General features: G+C 38.8%; 1 protein-coding gene across 4 annotated transcripts in view; it reads right to left on the bottom strand.

Annotated features, from left to right (window-relative positions):
• Positions 1-25950, bottom strand: part of GPR155 (G protein-coupled receptor 155) — a 33101-nt gene extending 7151 nt beyond the window's left edge. For 2 of the 4 annotated variants that reach the window (XM_082312912.1, XM_082312915.1), the window contains exons 1-12: positions 25743-25950; positions 19167-19672; positions 11888-12287; positions 10343-10508; positions 8894-9049; positions 7747-7830; positions 6305-6419; positions 4896-4980; positions 4725-4815; positions 3347-3596; positions 2586-2687; positions 683-816 (exon numbers count right to left, since the gene is read on the bottom strand). In XM_082312912.1, coding sequence (XP_082169038.1) covers positions 683-816; positions 2586-2687; positions 3347-3596; positions 4725-4815; positions 4896-4980; positions 6305-6419; positions 7747-7830; positions 8894-9049; positions 10343-10508; positions 11888-12287; positions 19167-19626 — 2043 coding nt within the window. In that variant the 5' untranslated portion in view covers positions 19627-19672; positions 25743-25950. Of the gene's footprint in view, positions 1-682; positions 817-2585; positions 2688-3346; positions 3597-4724; positions 4816-4895; positions 4981-6304; positions 6420-7746; positions 7831-8893; positions 9050-10342; positions 10509-11887; positions 12288-19166; positions 19673-25384; positions 25668-25742 lie in introns of those variants that run through there. The other 2 variants (XM_082312914.1, XM_082312913.1) reach the window with 2 other exon arrangements.
• Between the last annotated feature and the right edge of the window lie 247 nt (positions 25951-26197).

Here is a 26197-nt window from a genome sequence, read left to right as displayed (position 1 = left end):
AGTTGTTTCTCATATTTGTCACAGTTAAAAATTCAAATTATATCCCTAATGCATTACATTCTGGTATTTCACACTTTTACACAGGAGCAGACACCTTCACAGCTGGGATCTAGTCAGTAATGATGCCTGCCAATACCAACTCAGCTATGTTGCATCCAAACCACCACTAAAAGCAACAAAACTGCATTTTCCCATTTCAAATAAAGTCTTACATTATTCTTCATTACTAAAACACCTCAAAGAAGTCCAAGTTCCAAATACAAGCATAACCGGATGGAAACAATTTTTGTACAGTCTCCTTCAGAAGTAGAATTCACTTTATATTTTTAATTGATTATTGTCTTGGGAATAAGATTAGCTCTTGAGAAAAATGGGAAGAGGGGTAGCAGTGATGAATTAATTACCAAATTATATAATTCCATTTTTTTTCCCATTAAGGTTCTCTAGTGTGGCTTGCTCACTAACATCATGAATCTTAACTTGCCTTTAATTTATGGTGTGGCACAGAAAAATTAATTTTATGATGTCCCTCTTCCAGTAAAGGAACAAAATAAAGCCTCTAATTTATTTAATGAATTGTTACATGAAGAATTGGAAGATTTTTACTGGACTGTCTACATAGCTTTCCTAAAAATCATTCCACCTCAATCAGTTAAATAACAAGGGGAGAAAAAATATTTACAGCAAACAGGCCAACAATAAGAAGTAAGCACAGCAGCACATGTCTGGCCAGCTGTTTGTCTCCGGTCTGTAGAAGCTGTTCTTCCTGAGCCAATACGCAGGTTTGAGCACTGCAATGACTCACACACTGATCAGCTGAAAAACAAACCAGAGTTTTTTATTAGGCTTCTAATGAAAAACAAGCCAGAGTTTTTCATTAGGCTAACTTATGAACTCCATGAGCAAACTTGTTAACGTAACTTGCTGAGTTAAATTACCCTGTAAGTATCTGTAATGAAGTCACACACAAAAAATTTAATATTAGCTTTGACAATAACCTGTTCAGACATCTATTCTCAAATGAAGCAGTAGTTTACATGTGCTCCTAAAATGAGGAAACTTTTTGCAACAGAACTTTTCTTTCAAAGGTTAAGCAAACTTAAGTTTTGGCTAACATTTAGAAAACACTACTAGAAATAATGAAAAAAAAATAGCATTTTCTCAGAACAGTTTTTAAACTTAGAATAATTTCTGGAATAAATATTTCAAATATACTATCAGCTCTAATATTTTTACTCTGTATCTCAGTGTTGTTGACCTCTAGATCAGACAATCAACTGTATTGATTTCAATTCTGTGACTGTATTTTTAACATGGTATATCAGAACACTGTCATAATTCTATCAATCAAAAGAGCTAAACACACAGAGAATGGATGCTTGTCTTCCAGCTACAGAGTTCTAAGGAATTCTGAGTATCTTCCTCTAGATGGCAGTGAAAAACTTCCTGGCAAGGACATACCTAAGTATTTGCACCATATACCTGTCATAGCAGTTCAATGGGATAGTAGAAGGATTGGTAATTATTGCAGCCAAAGTTACACAAGTGTATCCATTACAATTTGCTTTTATTGATTTATAGTTTTGAAGTGTTCACTCAGTAGGTCGAAAAAATTTCCACTCAATCGTAAGATATTTTCTACTTTATCTTTTAGGATAAGAAAATTAAACTAGTCTTCTTCCATCACTCTTATGATGTTTGTCTGAATTACTTAATAGGTAAAATAGTTGGCAATAGGTGGAAAGCTAGCATTTTATCAGAGGAGACATAACTAAGTATGTTTCAGCGTGAAATACTTAGATTTGTTGGAAGTTATGCTGCATCCAAACAAAGCACAAGGATATGAACTTCCTTGTTAAGGATGCAAAAAGCAAGAAAAAAAAAAAGGAAAAAAAGAAAGGTTGCACTGCAGCTAGCTTTGATTATTGAAAGCAATGTACGACGAGAATGGGCTGAGCATGCAGTTTTCCATCAGGTGCTGAACAGTCACTTTGATCCATTTTTTCTATATCAGCGACTCCTAAGGCCCCCTTACTCAATTTTCTCCATGTCTCCCCTAGACATGGATAATACAGCAGCATGGACATTTGATCTAATCGGCAGTAAGTGCTTGCTCCTCTAGATCTAAAGTTTCTCATTCAAAAACCTGTGCATGATTACAAACAAAGGCTTCAAAGGCCTTTTTAGAAGACACAAGATGTGAATATGAGAATGTAAAAAAGTGTGTTTAAGTTCAAAACTTGAGGCAAAGTAGGGTTATGCATTCAACTTCCCAGTGTCCAAATAAGGCAATGATGGAGAGTTCAAGTCTAAACGCTCAGAAGGACATGTTAAAGTAGCTTAGTGGTAAAAAAAACAACCCAAAACAACTGTCCATCTTGAGCACTTAAAGATTACTAATAACTATCAGGCAGAAGAGAACAAACACCTAACATATTGCCTAATACTTGAATTTAATATGAAATATAAGTTACCTAGGTAGAGTTGAGAGAACAACAGCCCAAACAGTTTCTTTGTGAGAACACCACACATAAATGTTGTGGAAGAGCTTGTAGCATTAAAACAAGGAGACACTACCGCTTTACCTGTCTCAATTGGAGGAACCTTGCTTCCAACAGCATTTGACACTGCTTTGCTCTCTCTAGAACAGGATAATTCACCATTTGTTGTTTGACAAGAACAGCAACCTATTAAGCGTATACAGTAACAGGACAGTTAGCTTCCTTCACTACCGTAATATATTTTCCAAGTATAACAATATATTCTATACAGCTTTAACTATTATGCTCAAAAATAACCCAAAAGGAGAAAGCAGACTTAATTTTTCCAATTTGCTGAGAGGGTAAATGGGTTACACTACTAATATATAGAAATATTTAACATAGCACTACCACCATGGAAGCAACACAAGCACTTTTAGCTAGAGGGAAAACATATGGGAAGTGATCAAAAAGGCTATATACAAAGAAGGAGGACCCGAAACACATTGAGTAGCAATGCTGCAGGTATACAGTTCATTCTCAGAGAGACGGTTTAGTGGTTGAACAATCTAAGATGCCTAGTGGACTGCATTTAGCACATACTTATCAAGATACTGCTACTTACATAAGAACCATACGCATGTTTTTTTCTCCTGTTCACTTCCCCCACCCTTACAGTGATAATCATCAAACTTTTCTTAGAAACATAAACCTAAATCCTTGGGCAGCTATATTTAGATTTTCTTCTGTCCTAGCATAACACTTGAAGGTGTCAACAACTGTCCTTCCCAGGTCAGAATTAAGTTTGGAACATTATTTTATTGTATCCCAAGCCATTTATTCTTTTACAAATCTACTTTCCCTACCTCTTTCTGCAGATGTCTGTGCAGAAGATCCTGGAGAAGGCTGTGCAGAAGATCCTGGAGAAGGCTGAGGCACAGCAGCTGAAACTCGATTCCCCTCACTCCCTTCCACTTCAACCTCCTCCACTTGGCTACGCGGTGAGTATGGGTTCAATACCTCATAGCTTGACTCTTGCCTATTTCTGTTCATGCACATAAGTGAGATACCTGACATCAATATACTGATGAACAGGATCACTGCTGTGGTAATTATCTGTTAAGAGAGCAAAAAAAATACACTTAAATACAAAACAAAGGAAAATAGTTGCCTAGATCTGTCTTTCTAACTTCTGTACTTTCCTAAAGATACTAACAAATGCATCTGAATAAGACAGAGTTTTCTATATTTACTGCTCTTGCATCTTGTGGCATTGAAAGAGCAATCAGTACACGAGACTAATTTTCCTTGCCTGAGTAACTCAGCTCTTTTTTTTTTTTTTTTTTTTTTTTAAGTGGGGACCCCTATTTCCCATGCAATCCAAAAACATCCCCTCATCATCATCATCATGTTTCCCCTCAGAATCATTAGTTTTGTTCAGAATCATTTAAGTTCTGTTCAGGCGCCTTTTAATTCCAAAGAGGAACGTGCTCTTGTCACCTTCTGGCACAGCTCTAATTTCCACGCTTTCTCCAATGGGGAGCATCCCATTAATTAACCTTTCCTTCTAATCATCTGCCACTGATACCCAGAGTCCACTGTGAAGCTATTTTAGTACTTGTGAAAGTGCCACATGAATAACCCCAAGAGACTCACAGCCTCTCTATCCATAACAAAGACAGAAGGAAAACACAACAAATATCTATGCTAGTGCAATTCACATCCTCTGAAAAGGGGAGCTATTTATTGGTAAAAACTGTAGTTCAGGCTCAGGGACTTTCAACCCATGATTGTGCAGAGAAGTCTCCCATAGTGCAAACGGTTACTGCTACACATGTAAAGTAGATCCTATCTATTACAGACCAAAAGCCATTAATTAGTTATGGGATGGTAACAATTTTAGATAATTATCAAGTGAGACTACAAATTAGTCACCAGGAAAAGGTGGCTCTGCAGTTCATTACCATTCCTAAGCCTTTTCTTTAGGAAGCCTACTCCCTCTTTTTCTTAGTCATAGCCGCCTAAACGTGGAGGTCCTGGTTCAAACAAGTTTTCCTAATGGTTCATTACAGAAATACATTTTGGTATCAATCTACAAGCATTCTAATTCTATAATGATACTGTTACTATGGTAGCCTGTACTTCAACTGAAAGCTACTTACATAAGCAGCAGAGAATGCAATTTCTCAATAATGTATTGGATATGGCAGAAGTCTGAAGTGATGAGGACAGAACATGTCATACCTGATGTTTTCCATAGAAAAAGGCAGAGTCAATACTAGTGCTGTTACGTTCACCAACAATTAGTAAGATTCCCACCAGAAGCGCCGGGACTCTGAAAGAGCAAAACCGAACAAAGTAACATATTTAGCATGTTCCCACTAATTCTACAGGGAAACACCTGAATTAACTTACCCCCATCCAGCTATGATAATAAATCCAATGGGAACCTTTACTGTTTCTCTCTTCCTCAACAGAAACAAAGAGAAAGATAGGAAACCTACGGGGAAAAAAAAAAAAAACAACCCAAAATAAATGTCTTGCTTATTATTAAAAAGGGAACTGGTAAATACAGAGTCTAGAAACTCCATGATGTGACCTGCTCAATAACTAAGATATTCTTCTCAGACCTTCAGATAGTCTGAAATTGGTTTTCTAGTTGTATTCTGAGAAAGTAAAATAGAAACACAGATTATCTTAAAAAAAATCATATTAGTAATGAAACATTGAAGAAATTCCAGGACATTTTATATTAAATATCCACTTCTAAATGCTTAGAAAGGTTCACAAGCATATAAAAGATGTCATAAGAACATATAAGACACAAGTAACTAATTTCTTAACGTATCAACAGCAGTTGTTCTAGACTGACAATCTTAAGTAACCAACAATTAATGTTGTATTCTGTTATAGCATTTCTTTAAAAACTGACTAGTCCTTTATAAAGTCAATGATAAATTTAACAAAAAAAAAGTTTCATGTATTTTTACATATATAAGTATATATGGCAGTATCTCCTGGAACTGCCTATTCTATTCACAACTCAGAAGCTCAGCAACATTCCCCATGCTGAAGCAAAGCTAGTATTTATGTTAGGCTATACTAATCATGAGCTACCTATTTCAGCTAAATACAAATACAACTTACTCCACAAAACACCACAGGAATTAAACCCTTAGACTTCTGGACTCAAGAACAGTATAAAAAGTCTCCTGACTACCCAAAGTCTCTTTTTTAATCATACAAGTAAGGTTCTCCACGCTTCTTGATGCATCTTTCAATTCTGCCTATTTCAAGTAATCACTTCATTAATCATCTACACCTGCAGAACACACACATTGTTTTTAAAAATTGCAATTGCCAGGGTAAAGAAGTGTTAAAGGTAATTTGGTATTTCCCTTCATTCTGTATTTCCTACTTCTTTGAGGCACAAAGTTTTTAAATCTACTTAATGCTGAATAACTACTATTTTAAACTCTGCATTAATCAAAAATCACCAATAAGATTTTGACTAGCTGAAGGGCAACCCACCACATTCACTCTATTTGTAATCGCTTCTGCCTTGAGAGCGGGTTCTTGTCTTTTGTTACAAGCTAGCGAGGCTGCTGTATATAGCAAAGACAAACAAGACCTGCCTAGGTATAATAAGCTTTCAATAGCAGAAGCAGTGCCTGACACTGAGCCCTGTGTTGCTACTGCAGCTCGGCACAGCTTACAAGTATGCATATTTGTAGAACTACACGCATGCGAAAGGAACAATTACTCTGAAGAATATAATAAAGTTATTTCAGTACATTAATCTTTTATTACTAGAAAAATCATACCTGTCCACAGGTAGGTGCTATAAAGTGAGCTGTAGAGGAATATAAATACTAGGATCTGCATGGTGATGTCTTTAACAATGAAATTCCATACCACCATTCCAATGCAAGCAGTAAACTGGAAAGAAAGGTAAGATGCCATCATTGAAACTGGGAAAGCAGGATGGCAAGAAAAACTGAACACAGTATAATATAGCTACGATAAGCTTCAAAACTTCACCCCCAGATTCACTGGAGTGTGATTTTATGAATTGGATAGTTCTCATAGCAGTAAAGCAGTGCAGCAGTAAACTCAGTATTACAGTTATGTCACTGACTACGGTACCCTATTTTCAGGAGGTGTTTTTTTTTGACAGGAATTATATAGCTCAGATAAACTGGGAGTAAGGCAAATCAGAAAAAAATATATAATATTTATCTATCTTATAATAAGTAAAATGTAAAGCTTTTGTTAAGTACAAACCATTTATCTGAAATGATTTGGACATGAGGCTGAGGTCAACAGATGTTTGTTCAGCCAAGAATTATACAAGTTTTCACCCAGTGATACTGCATATATGACAGTTTTAGTACTGAAGGAATCTGAAAAGAAAGGCTGAAATATTATGAAAACAGTAATACAATAGTTCAATATTTTTAAGATGATATCTAACTTTGCTGTTATAGACAAGAAGCACCTGCAACTCTCATACATGACTTTTTTCGAATGTGACTCCATGATCAGACCTCAGAGAGTTTACTATATATATATATTTTTTTTTTTAAAACTACAGAACACTTCAGAAAGCACTACCACACAGATATATTGCAAGCACAGGCTGCTCTCACCGAATTTAACAGCAGTTGCGCAGTTAACTTCAAGGGAAGAAGGAACATGTACTCTGTAGATTTCTCTCAGTTTAAATAACAATTAAAATTAATCCAGAGCTATTTGGTTTTGCCCTTCCCTAGCCACCAGCCATGCATTCCCACACCCTTGCCTTGCATCAGCACTGGCACATGTCTGATCCCTCAGCGAGCCACTTCAGGGAGCTAAACCAGCATGGGGATTAGTTTTCTATTTAGCTCCTGGAATCAGGGCACCATAGAGTCAAACACACGCTGCTGCTGATCCTGGTATTGCTGACTTCAGATTGTCATAAATTGATACAGAGGTGCACTCAACAGTGTTAGGCAGTAACTTATAATGCTAAAAATATATTTCAGAAGCCACTCTCCATTCTGATTGTTCATAGTTCTGTTTGAAAACCATACTATCAGCTCAACTATCCTTTTCTTCAAGGGTGTATTTTTAGGCACAGAAATTGTTCAGACAAGTCGCACATTAGATTCCCCTGTCCTCCATAGATGGCTACAAAGATATCACTGTAGAAACCAAACTTGTAAAAATGCTAAGAGTTTAAAAAAAACAAAACTCACACAACAACATTCTTCTTACTACTGACCTGAGCAACAAGTAGATTTGTTGTAATCATATGAGGAAGCTGTTTGTATTTCTTACTCAGAAGAACAACAATAAGAGACCAGATCTGTAACATACAAGAAAAAAATTAAGAGTAAAACAAAACCCAAAAGAAAAAGATGAGTATTCTGGCAGACTATGGTGAAATGAAATATGCAACAAATCTTCTTGAAAAGTTTCTTAGCAATGTGACTACTGTAGTCAGCTCTGCACCATCTGCTGCCAGTCCCTGTGCCTGAGCAACTACAGCCAGAAAAAGCAATGCATCTTTGTGCTCTCATGACGGTGAAATATTTCCAGGAAGCACCAAGAGCTTGCCTCTAGTGCACAGAAACCTGATTGCTCCTCAGGACATAAATGACCACAGACTAGCCTGCCAATTTAGAATTTAAAATCGCCCCCCCAATCTCCCCAAATGATCTGTGATAGCAAGAGGCAGCATTCACTTGTGGCTTCCCTTGAGGCACAGTTTCAAGACAGGAGGACTTCAGTAAGACAACAACTTAAGAAAATTCCAACTCCCTCCAACGTGGATGTTTTTATTTTAAAAAAGCAAACAAACAAAATAAACACACTATCTGTAGTGCCTATAAAGCCAAAATACAATTCACATTGGACTTCTGGATTATCAACTGACTTTTTAAGAACTGTGCATCCAGAATTTCTAGGAAAGGAATTTGATAAAGCTAAATTAAAACTTCCAAGTTAAACATTTTCATTAATACTTCATTAAATAAATATTCACGGACGTTTCTGGAGCTGAAGTTTGTACACAGCCTCCATTACTGTGATATCCAAGTACCTCACATGGCTTGAGGTAATTATTCCCTGAGGTGTAAGCTAGTACTGTTATTCCTCCACACCCTGTTATTTAAAAAAAAAATAAATTGAAAAGGACAAACTCTTAAGCCCTGCACTAGTGCTCTAATTCACTTGCCTATCTTTATAGTGCAGCCTTCCAGCTCACCCACTGCTAAATCAAGAACATTTTTAACTCCCTCCTCATCCTTCTGCAATAGGATATGACGAGGAAATGCGAGTGATCTTATCATGGCTCAATTTGCTGCTTATGTACTAACGCTACCCTGACATGACAGTGTGCTTTTGTATTTCGCTTCATGAACACCTACCAGAGAAATGAGGCTGACAATACTTATGTCAAAGCTAACATTTTGGAGTGCAGATGCCAGTGGGTTGGGGTCCATAGATGGAATGGTCAACAGCCATGCAGAAACATACATAATAGGTGCAGACACAAAAGTGCTTATCACCATGCCTGAGGTAATCTGCAAGAAGAGTCGAACAGAAACAACAACATCAGATCTCAAGCTAAATAATCTGCTTTCAGGAATACAACTACTGGAAAAACTGTACTTTTGAATTAAACATAGATAGACCTTTAACAAATCACTGAGTTATTTCTGTAACAAATTATTTCGAACTTGAGCCAGAAAGTATCCGTTTTACGCATACAGTTAAACTGAAAATTTTAACAAGCTTCTGATATAGTAGGAATAGAAAGTTCCCTACTACAAAATCTCACAGAGCTTTTTCATGGGTGTCAAGTATATTAATGACTACAGTCTAGGGGTGAATTTACAATGTCACAATTTACTTTTGGATGCAAAGTTTCACACCGTAACTAAATAAGAAAACATGTAGTTATGCAAATACTAATATGCAACAATTCATGAAAAGAAGCCATATATATTTACATTTAAGTGATTTATGTTTTGGCTTCTCACTGTCTTTCTGCTTTCTAGAATTTGCACAGTGATGAAGTGTGAATTGTTACTCATACTACAGATACTACAGATCTCGCTTTTAAAGAGATTTCCTGAGTTTGTTGGGCACAAAATTCTATCTTGTAAGGTTCACTTTTAGCATCCTTTTTTCTTTCCAGTCTTTTCTTTAAAAAAAACCCCACAAACAAACCCAACTAAACAAACCAAAAATAGATAACATTAAAAAAATGGAAGTCAACAGGAATGTTTTAATGTCGCTTCAAGCAGAAGAAAGGAAACAGTTACAAAATTTGTATTTTAAGTTGAAAAGATAATTGATACCCTCTACTATAAAAAAAGTAAAATGCATTTCTATCGCAAGATTTAACTGACGGGCAACACAACAGAACCAGTTAAAGCATAAGTTCTTCCGCAAGTTTTCAGCATTAAGCTAAAACTGTTCCTATTGAAGTCAGTAATATAATTTCTGTTTTTTCCTACAAAAACAGTAGCTCAAAGGTAAGGTCTTTGAAAACAAACAAACAAAAAACTACAAACCCACAACAAAGCTACAAGTTCTTTATATTTAAAGTTATCCTAGTTCTTCCTATGAGAGTCACAAATACGAAAAGTATGAGGACTTATTGATGAAAGTGTAGTATCAAGACACTTGAGACAGCAGGAAAGAGTACTTTGCTTAATTAATAATCTGAAATATAATTTATATTTGAGATCTAGGGCGTACAAGTAAATCTAAGAAAAGCAAATTCATCAAGCCTGCTTATTTATTTAAGTATTTAAACAACAAAGTTAAGTTCAAAGTTAGTACATGTTTGGGAAAAGCTAACTACATACAATTCCTACTTCCATATTAAATTGACTTGCAAATATTGCGACACCAGGTGCTGCTGGAAAAACTCCATAAAGAAATGCATAGTTTGATAAACTGGTGTGGTTGACTATGCTGTCACTCTTGTCCAAGAGTTCCACCATTTCTCTACAGAGAAATGGCATCATAAGTCTGAAAAGAGAAGGAAAAAAGTAATTAAAAAAAATATTACTCAAGCTATAGCAATAGACTCTTTACATAGAAAATGAACCAAAAGAAAATGTAAGGCTTGTTTGAATACTATTTATGAAAAGCAAAATACTGACATCACTTTGAATGATTGCCTTTACTGTTACTATGACATTTACCAGCTGCTTAAAAATTTTGTGTCACAAGTTAAACTAAAAAAACCCATACACACACACAAAAAAAAAAGGTAAAAATGACAACAAACTCTGGGATATAAGCACATTCTCTGATTGTGCAGACGTGTTCTCTGTATAAACCTCAGATTTAGGAACATAAAATATAAAAAAAAACCACCTCATTTTTCAACTGTTAAAGTAATAGTAGCTCTAAGCAGTCAGCAGCTTTGAAACTTAGACCACCTTTCTGCAAGCTGTCTGAAATATAACAAGAGCTCAAGCTTAAGCATCCCATTCTGAAATTTCTGGCCAGCAAAAAAAACCCTGCATCAATGCTATTCTGTGCACCTTTAGCAGTACCCTAGATCTCACACAGACTTGCTATGTAAGCCTTACACAGGTTAATTACATAAACTCATCTGTAAAGCAAAGTGGTAACATTAAAAACCATTTTTTCTCACGTTCTTACAAAATTTGTCATTGAGCTGGTTTACAAACTAGGTCTTTAAGTTTGTTAGTTAGTTGTACTGATATTCAAATGCACCTTCAAATTTTACAGTATAAACTTAACCACCAAACAATTGTTCTATTATGTTAATTGTAGCTCCATAGCAAATAAAATATTTAGTTCACCAGTAACTGAGATATATTCAAGGGAAGATAATGATGGCAGAAGTTCTAAATACAAATCGTCATTTATTCATGCTTAAAAGTTAGACAGTTTAAAAGTGCGAAGCAACCATTTTTAAGCTCTTCCAATATAGCAGTTTCAGAGATTTATAGACAAAGCAAGGAAAACCAACTAATTTAGAGATTTATTGTGTAATCCAAAGAAAACACAAATACTAATGAAATAATACTTAAAGTCACTCTTGTCTAACTTTCTAACTAGTAGTTTTAATTTAAGCTAGTAATTCCCCGAACACCCAATTTGTGACAGGTGGCCTGTGGGCAGTCCATACAGCCACAGCACCCCTGATTTTTTTTCTCTGCAGAGCCTGACAACAGGTTTGTGGTGTGCAAAATTTCTTTTAAAAGAAGTTAACAGTTGTATACTATCAGAGTTTGGGAAGCACTCACCCAAAATACTGGAAGTGAAACATATTATCACTATAATGATTTTGAGAGAAAAGCCATCTGACCAGTATATTCAGAGCTTAAAACATCTAGAGAACAAAATTATAAATGTACATAAATCAAACTTACAGTTTAGCTGTGATGAGAAGGATCAGTGCAACAAACATACCCTTTGTCAGTTTTTTTGTTTGTCCCACCATAGTTAGTCCAAGGTAAAAAAGTGCGGAGCCAGAAAATGAACTGCCCAGTCCATCAAGGAAGTTTTCAAGGTATTCGGGAATTTTCTGGCCAAGAATAAAGTTTGAGGCAATTCCTATGAAGACCATGAATACAATTGGGTTCTGCAAAACTCGAAGGAGTGCTAGGCCCACTATTTTGATTTTGCTGTGTGACACAGTGCGATTATCCCTCCACTTCTGGATTTCACAGAAGATAAACCCAAGAGGGTTTAGCATCATAAGAGATATTGGAGCCACTAGGTAAATGTACTGGAGATATTCTGGGTAAGTGGCTTGATATAAAGCTTCAACTAGAAGACAGGAAATGAAAAGTCATGAGTGATAACATTTCAGTACAAAAATACATTAATATTGAAATTAAGTTCTGTTGTCTGAAAACTAGAGAAAAATTATTTCATTATCCTTCAGAGATAACTGCATTTACAATCAATATAAGATGACGTAGTAAGAAAAGTACGCCCAATCACCATTAGGCCACAATCATCTAATGAACACATTAAAGATCAAAGATTAACTATCCAACACTATATAATGATTCTATGAATATTCAACATTTACAGAAAAAAAAAAAAGATAACAATCCCACATGCCCTTTGAGTCATCCCAAATGCTGAAAAAATTGTTTTTGCTGAATTGCTTTTCCTCCCCAGAAACACGAGAGTCGTGGAGAAATACATGCACCTTTGCAGGACACAAGTTGCTTCTCATCTTAGGGGAGTGTCACATCTCTGGAATTTAATCAGTTTTCAGTGGGTAAATCAGGTGTAATCTTTCTACACTGATTCCGTACAACACAGCAAAGCAACAACCAAATAGAAAATACATTAGCACATAATTATTCGTTCATTTTATGGGACTACTCAGGACAAGAGTTATTGCTGTAGTTCTGGTCCCTCAAGGAACTTTAAATGATGAGCATTTGTTTTTATTGCTACTACATACTTGTGAGTCAAGGCAGAACTGCTTCTTACTTCCAGTTTGTGCTAACAGCACTTCAAAAATCATGAAAAGACTCTGGAAAGATATACAAGATTCTATCCTAGGGTAAATTAAAAAAAAAAAAAAACCACAATATTTTTTAAGTAGGATTTTGCTTTCTTTTAATCACAATACCCTATATTAAGGGCAGAAAAGTCACTTAAAAGCTGCGAAGTCTTGAATCCTGCAGAATGCAGATGGTTTTGGTCTCCCTATCACAATTTCATGACTTCATATTGAAAAATGGAAAAGGAGAAATGATGCATATGAAGCACTTTCTCACATAAGCAGTAAAATAATGTTTAAATTGCCGTGACTGCTTCCTGTTTGCATTTTAAATGTGTTTTATAAACAAAGAGTTCAAGTGAAATTACTTTATTTTAAAACTTCTAGGTCTATGCTGTTGTATTTCCTAGATATTTATTAAATGATGAATTAAATCTACCAAAATTGCTGTTTATCTGGGTAACAATACAGAGTTTATCTGTGTAAGAATGCCACATTAATTTTCCAAACTTGTTTGGAAAGATAACGTTTACCTTTTACCTGCCTTATAATGTTGTTATTTCCAATAATTTTCAGAAATATGCAAGGTGATGCTTTCTATGGGATAACTTAACACTCTTAAAGTACTAAATAAAGTTTAAGATCACTAAGCAGGCAACTGTTGCAGGTATTTCCATTTCCCCATGTATTAAACTTGTTCTTTTCCTGAAAAAGTTTTCCCTCGTGACTATGTTTTTCAAAATCCCAAAGATTTTTACCTTCATATTAGCTAAGCATCTGGAATGACAGGATCTACTAAGTGCTAAATCAGCATTTACTATAAACAGCCTCCTCTTTAGATTGAATAAACTGACATTTGCAATTAGTTCATTTCCAATATGTAAGAAAAAGCACTAAAGGTGCATTTCCTCTTACAAGCCATGATTAAAGTACATATAAAAGAGCTACCTGCCCTAAAATCCTGAATAAAGTGCTGAACAGAACTACCAAGTTTGTGGTTAGTTACTGCATTTAACAAGCCAGTTTTAAACACTAAATATATTAAACATGCTGGACACTTTTTATGTAAGTCAAAATTTTCTAAAACCTTAGAGCAATGCTTTTATGTTGCTTTATACAGAATGCCCATTTCAATCAAATGCAACTCAAGACAAGTCATATGTAAATAATACCTGAGTGAAAAACATAATAAATCATTATTTTTTGGCAAAGTGAAACTGTATACTTAATATATTAAGTTCTATAAGTAATTTAACTGATGTATGAAGTCACAGTGCATTGTCCTGGGTAGCATAAAGTGGAACCAATGTAGATTGCTGAATCAGTGGGAAAAAAAAATAAGAAATCACTCTTAAGGACTCATTAAGACAGTGAAAATAATTCACAACTTCTATCTCCAATGAAAAAAATTCTTTTTATTTAGATCAAGGTGCCTGCTTGCTGATCATAACAAAAAAATTGAAAGATATTCTCCTACTTTAAAAAAAAAAAAAAATCAGTTTTCCACGTCCCAGCTGCTCAAAATTACATATAAATCACACACTAGTTGTCCATACTTAATAGAAGTAGCACCATTAAAGTCAGGGTAACTGAGCCATCATCCACACAACACTTCCGCTACACCTATGCTTTAACAATACAGCACTGGAGAGTAGATGAAGCTATTCCATCAGAGTCGTATCATCTCGCCTAGTAATAAAAACCAAACAGACAAAGCTTTCTATCATAGTAATTCTACCTACATCGGGGGGTCTGCTAGCAAATCTCTGTAGCAGTTGTTTTTCACTCCAAACCAACATCATGTTTGTAGTATAGAACTGTCATAACAGTGATTAGAGAAAATCAGAGTGGTGATCTTTGAAAATTTAATCTGTATTTTAGTTTTCCTATGTGCAAATCTTTGCTCAACAGCAAAAAATAGCATAGTGGTTATTAACAAAAAAAAATTACATGGGATGAAAACTCAGGACGTTATTTATCTATTTAAGAGTTCAAACTGCCTTTTTAAATAGTGTTATTATAATACACAATTTGTCAATACTGATTTTTTTTCCGTTACAAATTTCAACTGAAGCAGCCTTTGAAAATATATTTCCATCAAAAGATCAAGTTTTGCTCAAAACACTACTTATCACCATTTATATAAAGAAATAAGCAAGGCATTCTTTGTTGCCTAGTCCTGCAAACACTTCAGAGTAGTCACTACCAGTAAAAAGTTTCCACACCTGACAGCACGAACCAAACACTGGTGAAAGTCTGGGGGTGGGAGAAGGGAAAGGACAGGAAAGGAAATAAACAGCTCTGAGGAATTAACAACCATAAGCGCCTACAGTCTTAGTGTTGCATTAAGCATTCCGGTAAAGCTCTTAATGAACTAAATGTTGTGAATTGGGCTAGATTGCACATAGAAGAAATGAGAGTCATATTTTATAAATCATTAAATACTTGAAGAAAAATGCAATCTGACAAGAAAGTCATTCAAAGAGAGAATGTTTTAACTAGAAGGATACAATGGAAGTATGTTCAGACAACCTCAAAATAGAAAAAAAAAAGAGAAACCCTAACTGGCATTTTAATCCAGTACCAAGAAACAAAGATATAATCCTTACAGCCTTATTTGTGTACACTTCTGATTTCTCTCAAGAGTAATAAATCTCAGGAGATGCAACTGAGGGAAACAAGGTATTTTCACCTAGGGAAGAAAAGTTTGCAATTGCATTTGTCTATATTTTATACATACCCAGCAAACTTGAAGAGAGTAAGAAAGATTCAAGATTCTCCTGACCATGCTGCCCTGGAATAGGGAGAGTAAAACTGCCAGCTCCTCAAGTAATCTAAAATATGGAGCTACTAAAATTGCATGTTTCAGCTTCCTTTTTGTAACTGTACTTTCAATTCTGTAACCAAATATCTTGCTTTTTGCTTTGCTAGAACAAGCTTGCTTTCATTTTTTGTTCTTAACCTTATCTGGATGATAAGGGTGATCTCAAGAGAATTTGAGAGGCAGAGTAGAATCATAGAATCGTTAAGGTTGGAAAAGACCCTTAAGATCATCGAGTCCAACCATTAACCTAGCACTGCCAAGTCCACCACTAAACCATGTCCTTAAGCACCACGTCTACCCACCTTTTAAATACCTCCAGGGATGGAGACTCAACCACTTCCCTGGGCAGCCTGTTCCAATGCCTGACTACCCTTTCAGTGAAGAATTTTTTCCTAATATCCAACCTAAACCTCCCCTGGCGCAGCTTGAGGCCATTTCCTCTCATCCTATCACTTGTTACCAGGGTGAAGAGACCGACCCCCACCTGGCTACAACCTCATTTCAGGCAGTTGTAGAGAGCAATAAGGTCTCCCCTCAGCCTCCTCTTCTCCAGGCTAAACAATCCCAGCTCCCTCCGCTGCTCCTTTTAAGATTTGTGCTCTAGAGCCTTCACCAACTTCACTGCCCTTCTCTGGACACACTCCAGCACCTCGACGTCCTTCTTGTAGTGAGGGGCCCAAAACTGAACACAGTGCTCGAGGTGCGGCCTCACCAGTGCCGATTACAGGGGCACTACCACCTCCCTGGTCCTGCTGGCCACACTATTCCTGATACAAGCCAGGATGCCATTGGCCTTCTTGGCCACCTGGGCACACTGCTGGCTCATGTTCAGGCGGCTGTCAACCAACACCCCCAGGTCCTTTTCCGCCAGGCAGCTCTCCAGCCACTCCTCCCCAAGCCTGTAGCATTGCATGGGGTTGTTGTGACCCAAGTGCAGGACCCAGCACTGAGCCTTGTTGAATCTCATACAGTTGGCCCCAGCCCAACGATCCAGCCTGTCCAGGTCCCTCTGTAGGGCCTTCCTACCCTCCAGCAGATCAACACTTCCACCCAACTTGGTGTCATCTGCAAACTTACTGAGGGTGCACTCAATCCCCTCATCCAGATCATCAATGAAGATGTTGAACAGGACCGGCCCCAACACTGAGCCCTGGGGAACACCACTTGTGACCAGCCGCCAACTGGATTTGACTCCGTTAACCACCACTCTCTGGGCTCGGCCATCCAGCCAGTTTTTAACCCAGCGCAGAGTGCACCCATCCAAGCCGTGAGCAGCCAGCTTCTCCAGGAGAATGCTGTGGGAGACAGTGTCAAAGGCCTTACTAAAGTCCAAGTAGACAACATCCACAGCCTTTCCCTCATCCACTAGGCGGGTCACCTTGTCATAGAAGGAGACCAGGTTAGTGAAGCAGGACCTCCCTTTCATAAACCCGTGCTGGCTGAGCCTGATCCCCCGGTTGTCCCGCACGTGCCGTGTAATGGCACTCAAGATGATCTGCTCCATGACCTTTCCCGGCACCGAGGTCAGGCTGACAGGCCTGTAGTTCCCCAGATCCTCCTTCCGACCCTTCTTGTAGAGGGGCGTCACATTTGCTAACTTCCAGTCATCTGGGACCTCCCCGGTTGACCAGAACTGCTGATAGATGATGGAGAGTGGCTTGGCAAGCTCCTCTGCCAGCTCCCTCAGTATCCTCGGGTTGATCCCATCTGGCCCCATGGACTTGGGAGCATTCAGGTGGAGGAGCAGGTCGGTGACTGCCACCTCTTTGACAACCGGGCCTTCATTCTGCATCCTATCTCCATCTCCCAGCTCAGAGGGCTGAAAACCCCAAGGATGATCAGTCTGACTATTAAAGACTGAGGCAAAGAAAGCATTAAGTACCTCAGCCTTCTCGTCATCCTTCGTGGCAAAGTCACCTTCTGCATCCAACAAAGGAGGGAGATTCTCCCTGGCCCTCCTTTTGTCACTGATATATTTGTAAAAACATTTTTTGTTATCTTTAACGGCGGTGACCAGTTTAAGTTCTAGCTGGGCCTTCGCCTTTCTAATCTTCTCCTTGCACTCCCAGTACTTTATCTTCAGGGAGCAGCAAACAAATAAAACATAGTCCAGGCATCCTCTCCAAATGCCTTTCACTCCAGGTGTATTTTGAAGATCCTGATACCTGCAGTGTGCATTCCCACACCTGGGGAGAGGCAGCACCGAAAGCTACATTGACACAAAAGAGCCTCCCGAGGCAGGTAAAAAGCACTGCAATTCAGACAGTAGCAGGTGGAAGAAGCCTGCTACAACTCCAGATCATTTCCTGAGTATCAGAGTATGTATGGCTGAAAGCATATTAGCATACCATTAAGAAAACCTAGAAAAAGGAAACAGAAAAAAAAAAATCTTCCTTAACAAAAGCAAAGAAAATAATAGTCTTGCAGATTGGGATAAAACTAAGTTTAATAACTGATATTGCTTGGAATTCAGAATATAGGCTTACAAGAACAAGACTACAGAGCTATACAGGTTATCCTCTGAATGCCTCTCTGTTTTTTGTTTGTTTGGTTTTTAGCTCCACTGGACTAGTGGTTAGTTACACATCCCAAGAATGGCACCACAGCCACATAAAATTCCGATTTGAGATACACAAATGCAAGTTACCATAAATCACGCAGCAATCTTGCTTTTAAAAGACAGACTTCTTCCAAGACTATATCCTAAAGCATGTCTACTGGCCCCAACAGAATAAAGATTAAGGGATAAAACATGATTGGCTACATAAATTATGTTAAGCAGCACAAAAATTAGAAGTTTCTTCTGCGCAGATTTAAAGTTTGTCACACACACACACACCCCACAACCAGGAGGCACCAACATTACGGAGAGATGTTTTCTTTGAGCTGAACCCAGAGGTAATGCCAAATTAGTAAAACAGCCACTACAGCTACTTCAGACGCCACAGGTACAGGCTCATACTTTGCAAAGCAAAAAATTTTGGTCTTGAGGGAAACTCTGGCAATTTCCCATAAGGGCATTCTGAACCTGCAGTAAGTATAAGGTAATTTATACCAATTTATACCAATTTTGAAATTATATTTTAAATCCTTTTTTTTTTCCCCTCATCTGTTTTACTTCAACATGACAGGATCACATAGACAACAACAGTTGGGTTGTTTTAAATTCTGCCTTATTCATACCAGCTGGCAGTTTTCTTCCCTTACATGGTCTAAGGTCAAGAAATGTGACTTGAGAAATGGCTTAGATAGCTCATAACTTCAGTGCAGAAGTCAATTTCAAATTACGGAAAAATAAAAGCAAACATGTCTAGAAGACTGAAAAATAGTTTTAAAGAAGAAAGCATAAGGAACTACTTACCTATTGGATATCCCAGTGCAAAGTCATTGCTTTGTGTAGCAAAAATAGGGAACAAACCTGCTTTGCTAAATCTATTCTCAGGACTGGCTACCAACAATGTTAAAATGCAGACTAAGAAAAACACAGCAGCTTTGGCAACTAAAATACTGTACAGGAAGGACCAATTGACATTAGAAAAGTTAAGTACCACCATGTTTTTGAACAGTAGAGCTGGGAGTGCAAAACGGGACACAAAATTTCCTAGTCCTTTGGCCTGAGTTGTTGTGATAATGTTGGCTCTTCCAGCTATGTAGCCACAAAGAATTATTCCAAAGCATTCTAACAGGGCTGGGAAGAGCCTGCTTATTGACATAGAAGGAGTACCACCGGTGGTATTGAGTCCAACTTGTCCAGGCAAAGAAATGGACATGTTAGCTGAAGACGAGAGGTTCTTTGTATTGAAGTCTGAATAGTTATCCATTTCCTTTGACCACCTCTTCCAAAAAAAGAGCTCGAAATGATCTCATCTGTAAAAGAAAAAAAAAAAAAAAAAAAAAGTATTTATTTACTTCCAAAACTGTCTTTGTGAATATTTATGGTATCAGGCTTGCTGACAGAAGAGTTTACACTTACAAGTGCATTACAAATAAATAATGAGACAAATAACAAGTAGCTACAGAGAAACAACCCTGAGAAAGAAGAATGCTGGAAAATCATTCCATACACACATCATCATCACACATCATCTTCTCCCAAGCCAATACAATTGAACAAGACAATTGATAAAGGCTAAAAATTCCCAAAGAAATGTGAGGGTAACACTGAAATATTAAAACTGAATGTAGTTTGGACATTCAAAAAGCAAAAAATCCGTTGGAAGGAAAGGTGATATAACAAGGATTTTTTTGTTATTACTCTAGGATCTAAACCTCATTTAGAATAAATTACAGCCCTTCAGCACTTTCCAGTCATTGTTTCAGAAAACAGTAATTGCTAAATTCTCAGTGTACATTCCTTGCTTTCCTGGACTACCATTACAAGCCTAGTTAACTCTCTAACGGGAAAGCAGGAGACTCTTTACATACTCGTTAGCAGCTTGTAACCTTTCTTACCTCCTCAGCTCACTGTCAATTCCCAACAACAATTCTCATACTCTTTGCTTTCAACTATCAAATTGTTAGTTTTCTTTTCTAACTCCTTTTGCTTGCCCCAGGACATCTTATCTCAGGGTCCTCCCTAAACCATGTCCTACTTGGTTCTTCTTCCTTCACAATAAAAATACACTTTAAACTCCCACTATTAAAATCCCACCCTTGAGCTGCCTTTAACTACTGCTGTTCACCTCTGCTTCCACACGCTCAGCTTTGCACATGGTCAGGAGTCCTCCTTCACCTTCCTCTATAGATCCTATTTAATCCAGGTTCTGCCCCTGAAACAGCTCTTACCAAAATCCTGAAAAGCCAAAATCTTCTTAAACTCTCAGAACTGGTGTTCCATTTTCATCCTTTGTGACCGTCACATACCTTTATCATAATCACCATCTTCTTGAAATTTTGCCCTTCCCATATCTTTTGTAATTACAGCTCCTCCTAATTCTCCTCCCATCTCTACTTTTTCCTATAACATTTACATGGGAGGATCCCTCTAAATCTCTGTCGGTGCTTATAGGGCTCCTTCCTTGTTCCTCTTTTGTCTCCCTGTATCCTCTGCCTGAGTACTTTCATAAGCACTTATTCAATCATAAATAGATGAGTCATAGATCTCTCTTTCTAATCCAGATCTATCTTCTTCTGTTAAAAGTATCATTTCAGCCTGTCTCCAAGATCTCTCCTGTGAATATCCTGCTGTCAATTCAAGTCAAATGAGCCTGAAACTCTTCTCCTATTCTCCTGAAAAGATGCTCGCTCAGTTACTCTGTGCCTTGTATCTATTTTCCTAGAGGCAAGTGTCAAAGGTTACAAAATCCTCTAATTTAAGGGCAATGCAAACTTACTAAACTCATATTCATCTATAAATCTGTTGCAAGGAAAAATCTTCATAGTCTATCAGTATCAGTTCTTTTTTTGCACACTCTTTTACAGACTCATTCTCCACACATCAAAAAACCCTTGCTTTCATATTCTTTTACAGTCTAAGCTTATGCCCTCTTAATCTATCATGGAATAACAAGAGGAATAGCCCTTACAAGAACATGAGCTGCAGGCAAGGAAGATAAATTTGACCAAGAATTGTAGCTTCTCCACCCTGTCACAAAAACATTTGGCAAGGCCCTGTCTACCTGCGAGAAAGATTCAGAGATCAAATCACTGTATGACCCTTCAAGCTTGTATCTTGCTTTGTGAAACTTTGACCTCTCCCAGTGTTTCAGTATCATGTGCTAATGATACACTTCCAGTTAGCAAGGGATCCACATACGACACAGTGGCCAATGATCTGATTCATCACACTATTGCTTACCCATATTCCTACATACAATTCTTTAGGCCCGTAACAGTGACATTGAAGTACGCATTAAGTATTTATTTAGTATGTCTTGTGACTGCTGATCTTCACTTGTTACCAGCAATCCCCTTTGAAAGGACTGACTATAACACAGCAGGTTCTATCCGCAAGTAGACATGTAAAGTCCGCAAATCAGATGAAGAGAGAGGACATCAAACACTAATATTCTGTGCTCAGTAGCAATGCCTTGCCAGAAACGGATATGGCTTTGGTGATACAGCTCTGAAACATGTGCAGTCCATCAGCTAACTCTACATATAAAATTTTGACATGACTAAGTCCTAAAGTACTCTGGAAAGGAAGTCGAGATAATTTACCCCATTTTGTAGAGATAGAAACTAAGGCAAAGGTGGACTGATTTGCTGTAAGCCATTTAACATACCAGTGGCAAAGCTGAGATTCCCAGTTCCCAAACTAGTGCTTTGTAAAGCACAATGGTTAGATCTGTGCAAATTAACAACCAGTTTAAGAGTCTTCCCAGCCTCTTTGTATCCTGTCCTCAGGGAACAGAGAACTCATAACAGTCAGGTAAATAAGCAAGTAAATCAAGTCAGAGCAAAGGTGAGATCTTGTATGTTCTATTTCACACCCTGGCATCCAGCATACACATATTCATATGTAGCATAAACTCTGACTCATTACTGTTATTTATGCCTGAGGCTTTTAGTAAACAATCCTACAATGTTATTGTAATTTACCTGGACTGAGCAGCTGCATCATCCAAATCTGTTCAGTAGCCTTGGCTACCTCTTCTCCCAAGGCAAATGAGTCTCACTCCAAGTAGGACTTATTTTAAAGGTTGTATTTTTTTTACATTATAGACAGTACGTTCACCTAGATATATTTGGACCAGGAGCCTAAAGTATTATCTACCATAGAACGATGGAAAAACTTGCAATAAATAAAGCAGACAACAAACCATTTCTTTTACTAGCAAAACTTAAGGAAGTTGTTGGGATTTGAAAAATGTCCAAAAGAGGATCAGAGACAGATTACCAACGCTGAATTCTTAAAAGAAGCCAGCCTCATTCTACACTAGCTGCAAGGTGAAAAGCAGGTTTTTGGTGCAGCCCCACCTCAAATTCTTCAAGGTTGCAGCACTGTATAGAGGTAAGGCTCCTGGCAATGCAAGATGTTCAACCTACTCCCTGCTCTGTTGAAGTATTTTTTCAGCAATAAGATAAATGTGAAGCTTTTTTAACCAAATGCAATATTTGATCTGTAGTGGAAGTGTACTTTGGCTGTATCTATCCTTAAATTCTGCCATTCCTTCTCATCCCCCGTGCCTTCTGATCCAAGGCTGTATCTTTTACCACTGTGTCAATACTAATGACAAAATTTATTTTCTGATATTCTTACTCTCAAAAGCCACAGTCTACATAGAGTTATATAGACTGTTAGCACTATAATATCTCCTTCCTCTCTTTCTCTCCTGAAAAGTAGTTTGAGCTATCCAGGCTTTTTGCTTGCACACACTAAGCCTTCACAGGTGAGTCTATCAACATAGCTACACAAGCCCACACTTTTAAACCAAAATTGTGCCTAAATTAATTAAACACCTCTCTTCTCTCTGTATTAAAATTATTTCTCCTCATAAAATCACTACAAAATATAGAAGTGCCCTTGTCCCCATTTTGTAATTCAGAACTTAAATAAATATGCAGAAGACTGACTCTCTAGTTGTATCAGTCAGTAGCACGTGCTAAATCCTGTATCTTCCTCACTAGATCAAAACTGACATGGATATACACCCACACATCCTACAACCATCTTTTGTAAAGTGCCACAAATATTCCTGCAGCCTTCCTTCAGTCTATCTTCACCTTGAACTTCATTACCAGGGGCCTCATAAAGTCAGTCAGGCCCAATTTTTGGTGAACCACAAGAGTTTCAAAGAGAGAAACTGCATCACAGTAAAGCTGCTACTGGCACTCCTCAGAGGGCTTTGAGCGTGAATCATCTCTTCAGCTCCAGAGATACGCGCATCCCAAAACATTCACATTTAACACAGATTATCTATCGCAGAGCTGTGGGTATTTTCAAGAAACACAAGCTCTTGCACAGCATCCTGCTTAACACAACGAATACATCTCTCGGCCCCTTTTGCTCTATAGGATACATGCATTTACATAACTGTTGTGAGATTATGTAATGACTAATTGCAGATTTAACATAACAGGCTTATCACACCTGGGGCTTAACTCAAACTAGCATCTCACGTGAGTGAAAATGTCTTCAATTCACAGTTCTTAATGAAATCAAAGATAGCGATCTTTGGTTTTCTGATGCAAAACCAAAACCTTATATATTCTACACAGAAACTCACCTGTTCTTACAGTAGATGTAACAAATTAGTCAAATGACACTACAATAAGAAAATATAACACAGTCTCAAAGGAAAGCACTTAGCTTTGACTCCATAGGACATACGATTTGTGGTTATCCCTTGAGGGATTGAGGATTGAGATTTGAATCCCTGCAAACTCAGACACAGCTGCATTGTTGGGAACTGCAGGCCAAGGAAGACAAAGCTTTTAGGAATAACACTGCCAATAACACTGCTGTCGACTGTGTCAAGCGTAGCTGCTTGCAGCCAGACTGTCAGCTGGCATTCATAAGGAAGGACAGTGCCACCAGCATGAGAGGAAGCCTGATATGAAGACTGACAATAGACAGAGAGCAAGGAACAAGCACAGTTTACAATTCCCTTGAAGCAAACTTGAGCACTGATATTTGCTCACTTCTCTTGTAGGTTGTCAATATTTGTAAAGGGTTAAAATTCACCAGACCAGAAACTCAATTCTCCAGCAGCTGCAAGTTAAGCAACATCAGGTTCCTCTCTGATTACCAAAATAGAGAAGTTGTCTCCTTTTCCAGCAGGAAAATCCCTTTCATCTTCTTTTTTTAATGAAAGTCAAAGATGGTATGAGAGAATAGAAGAGATACCTCAATGTACATCTTCTCTCTGGTCTCTCACTCTCAAGCTTTCAGCTGATAACCACTCTCAGGATAATTCTGGTGACACTGGCAAGGCTGTGCACGTTGTTCATAAATTATATCCCACAACGTGACCTCATTTCCTACTTTAATGCAATGTAGAAACATCCCAAGGATGGCATATTATTTTATTCAGGAGGCTGAAAGTGGAATCAGGGCATGAAGAGTTACCATTATGGCAGCTCTAGCACCTCATCCTCAGCTAAGAACGTACCATATGCATGTTCACGTAAAAGTTTGTACAGTAGGTTAAAGAGGAAGCAACTTTAGAGGGTTGCAATGATAAAAGTAGGAAGAAGTGATTACTGCAGTTCCTATTCCTGAGAGTTAACCGCAGTTTTTACTTTTTTCTCTGCTGGGCTAAGAAAGCAGATACAGAATAATATTGTAACAGCAATTAACCCCAGGAGTGGGCCACCACTATCTTGAAATCCAGACAACGTGAGAAGAAATATCAGACCGCAAATGTCTCTGAGCAGTTGTTCCTCAAGATCACATTTCCTTTTTCAGTTTTTTTCTGTGCTGTCTTTACAAGAAAGCACCTGCCAGCGGAGAAGGCGCGTGCACGGGAAGGCCAGCAAAGCCCGGGCCTGCCCCGAGCAGGCGACCGGCAGAGCTCACAACAGCAACGCTTAAAGCTACGTCAAAATTTGTCCATGCAAGCGTTCAGACAAGACCAAATGAGCAACAGTTGCCGACAGCACAAAATACCAAGGCCGAAAAATGAATGGAAAACATACCTTCCCTTAATTTTCAATTAGGCTCATCTGAGGGGTTGTCAACAGATAGGTACACACTAAATACAGACGATGTTTCCCTGTCGGCACCCCGTAAGAAGCGCCCGGCTTGCCCCACTTGCCCAACAGGGATGAAACGTCCTTTGACTCACAGCGAGAAAGCCACAACAAGACGAGCGCCTCTCGCCTGCCCCTTCCCTGCCCGTCGCTGCTCTCCTTTCCGTGGCCACCCCAGCCACGAGCACACAGCGTTTGCACCCAGAAACACCCGAGAGAGAAAAAAACGCCAGCGCCGCCCCGTGTGACAGCTGCCTCCTTAGAACACAAAGCTGGAAGTCGGGGGAAGGAGCGGACAGCTTACCTACTGAGCCTTTGGCAGGCGCCTCCGCACAAGGGTACGTATAGAGGACCTGTACCCTGCCAAGGTGAGAGCCTCCCCAAGGCCGAGGCCGCCGGTACCGAGGCCCAGGAGGGGAGGGGAGGGGAGGGCTGGCCCGGGCTGGCCCGCCCCGCCTGCGGCAGCCCGGCTCTCGCAGCCGGCTCAGCACCCGGCGGGGCCGGCCCCGGCGCCTCCGCCCCGGAGGAGCGCCGCTGCCGCGCACCGCCCCCCGCCGCCGCAGGCCAGGCCCGGGCCGGCGCCCGGCCCCGCCGCGCAGGGCCCCCGGGCGGGCAGGGGCGCAGGGCTGCGCGGCGGCCGCCGGCGGGGGGGAGGGATCAGTCGCAAGATGGCGGCGGCGGGCGGCCGGGCCCCTCAGCCGCCGGGCGAAGCCCTCCGCGGCGGCCCGGTGCGGGCAGCGCTCGCCGCCTCCTTTACCC

This window comes from Platalea leucorodia (assembly GCF_965183815.1).
Source record: "Platalea leucorodia genome assembly, chromosome: 5".
Classification (NCBI taxonomy): Eukaryota; Metazoa; Chordata; class Aves; order Pelecaniformes; family Threskiornithidae; genus Platalea; species Platalea leucorodia.
The sequence above is the reverse complement of the archived record's forward strand: the minus strand, read 5'-3'. Positions and strand labels throughout refer to the sequence as shown.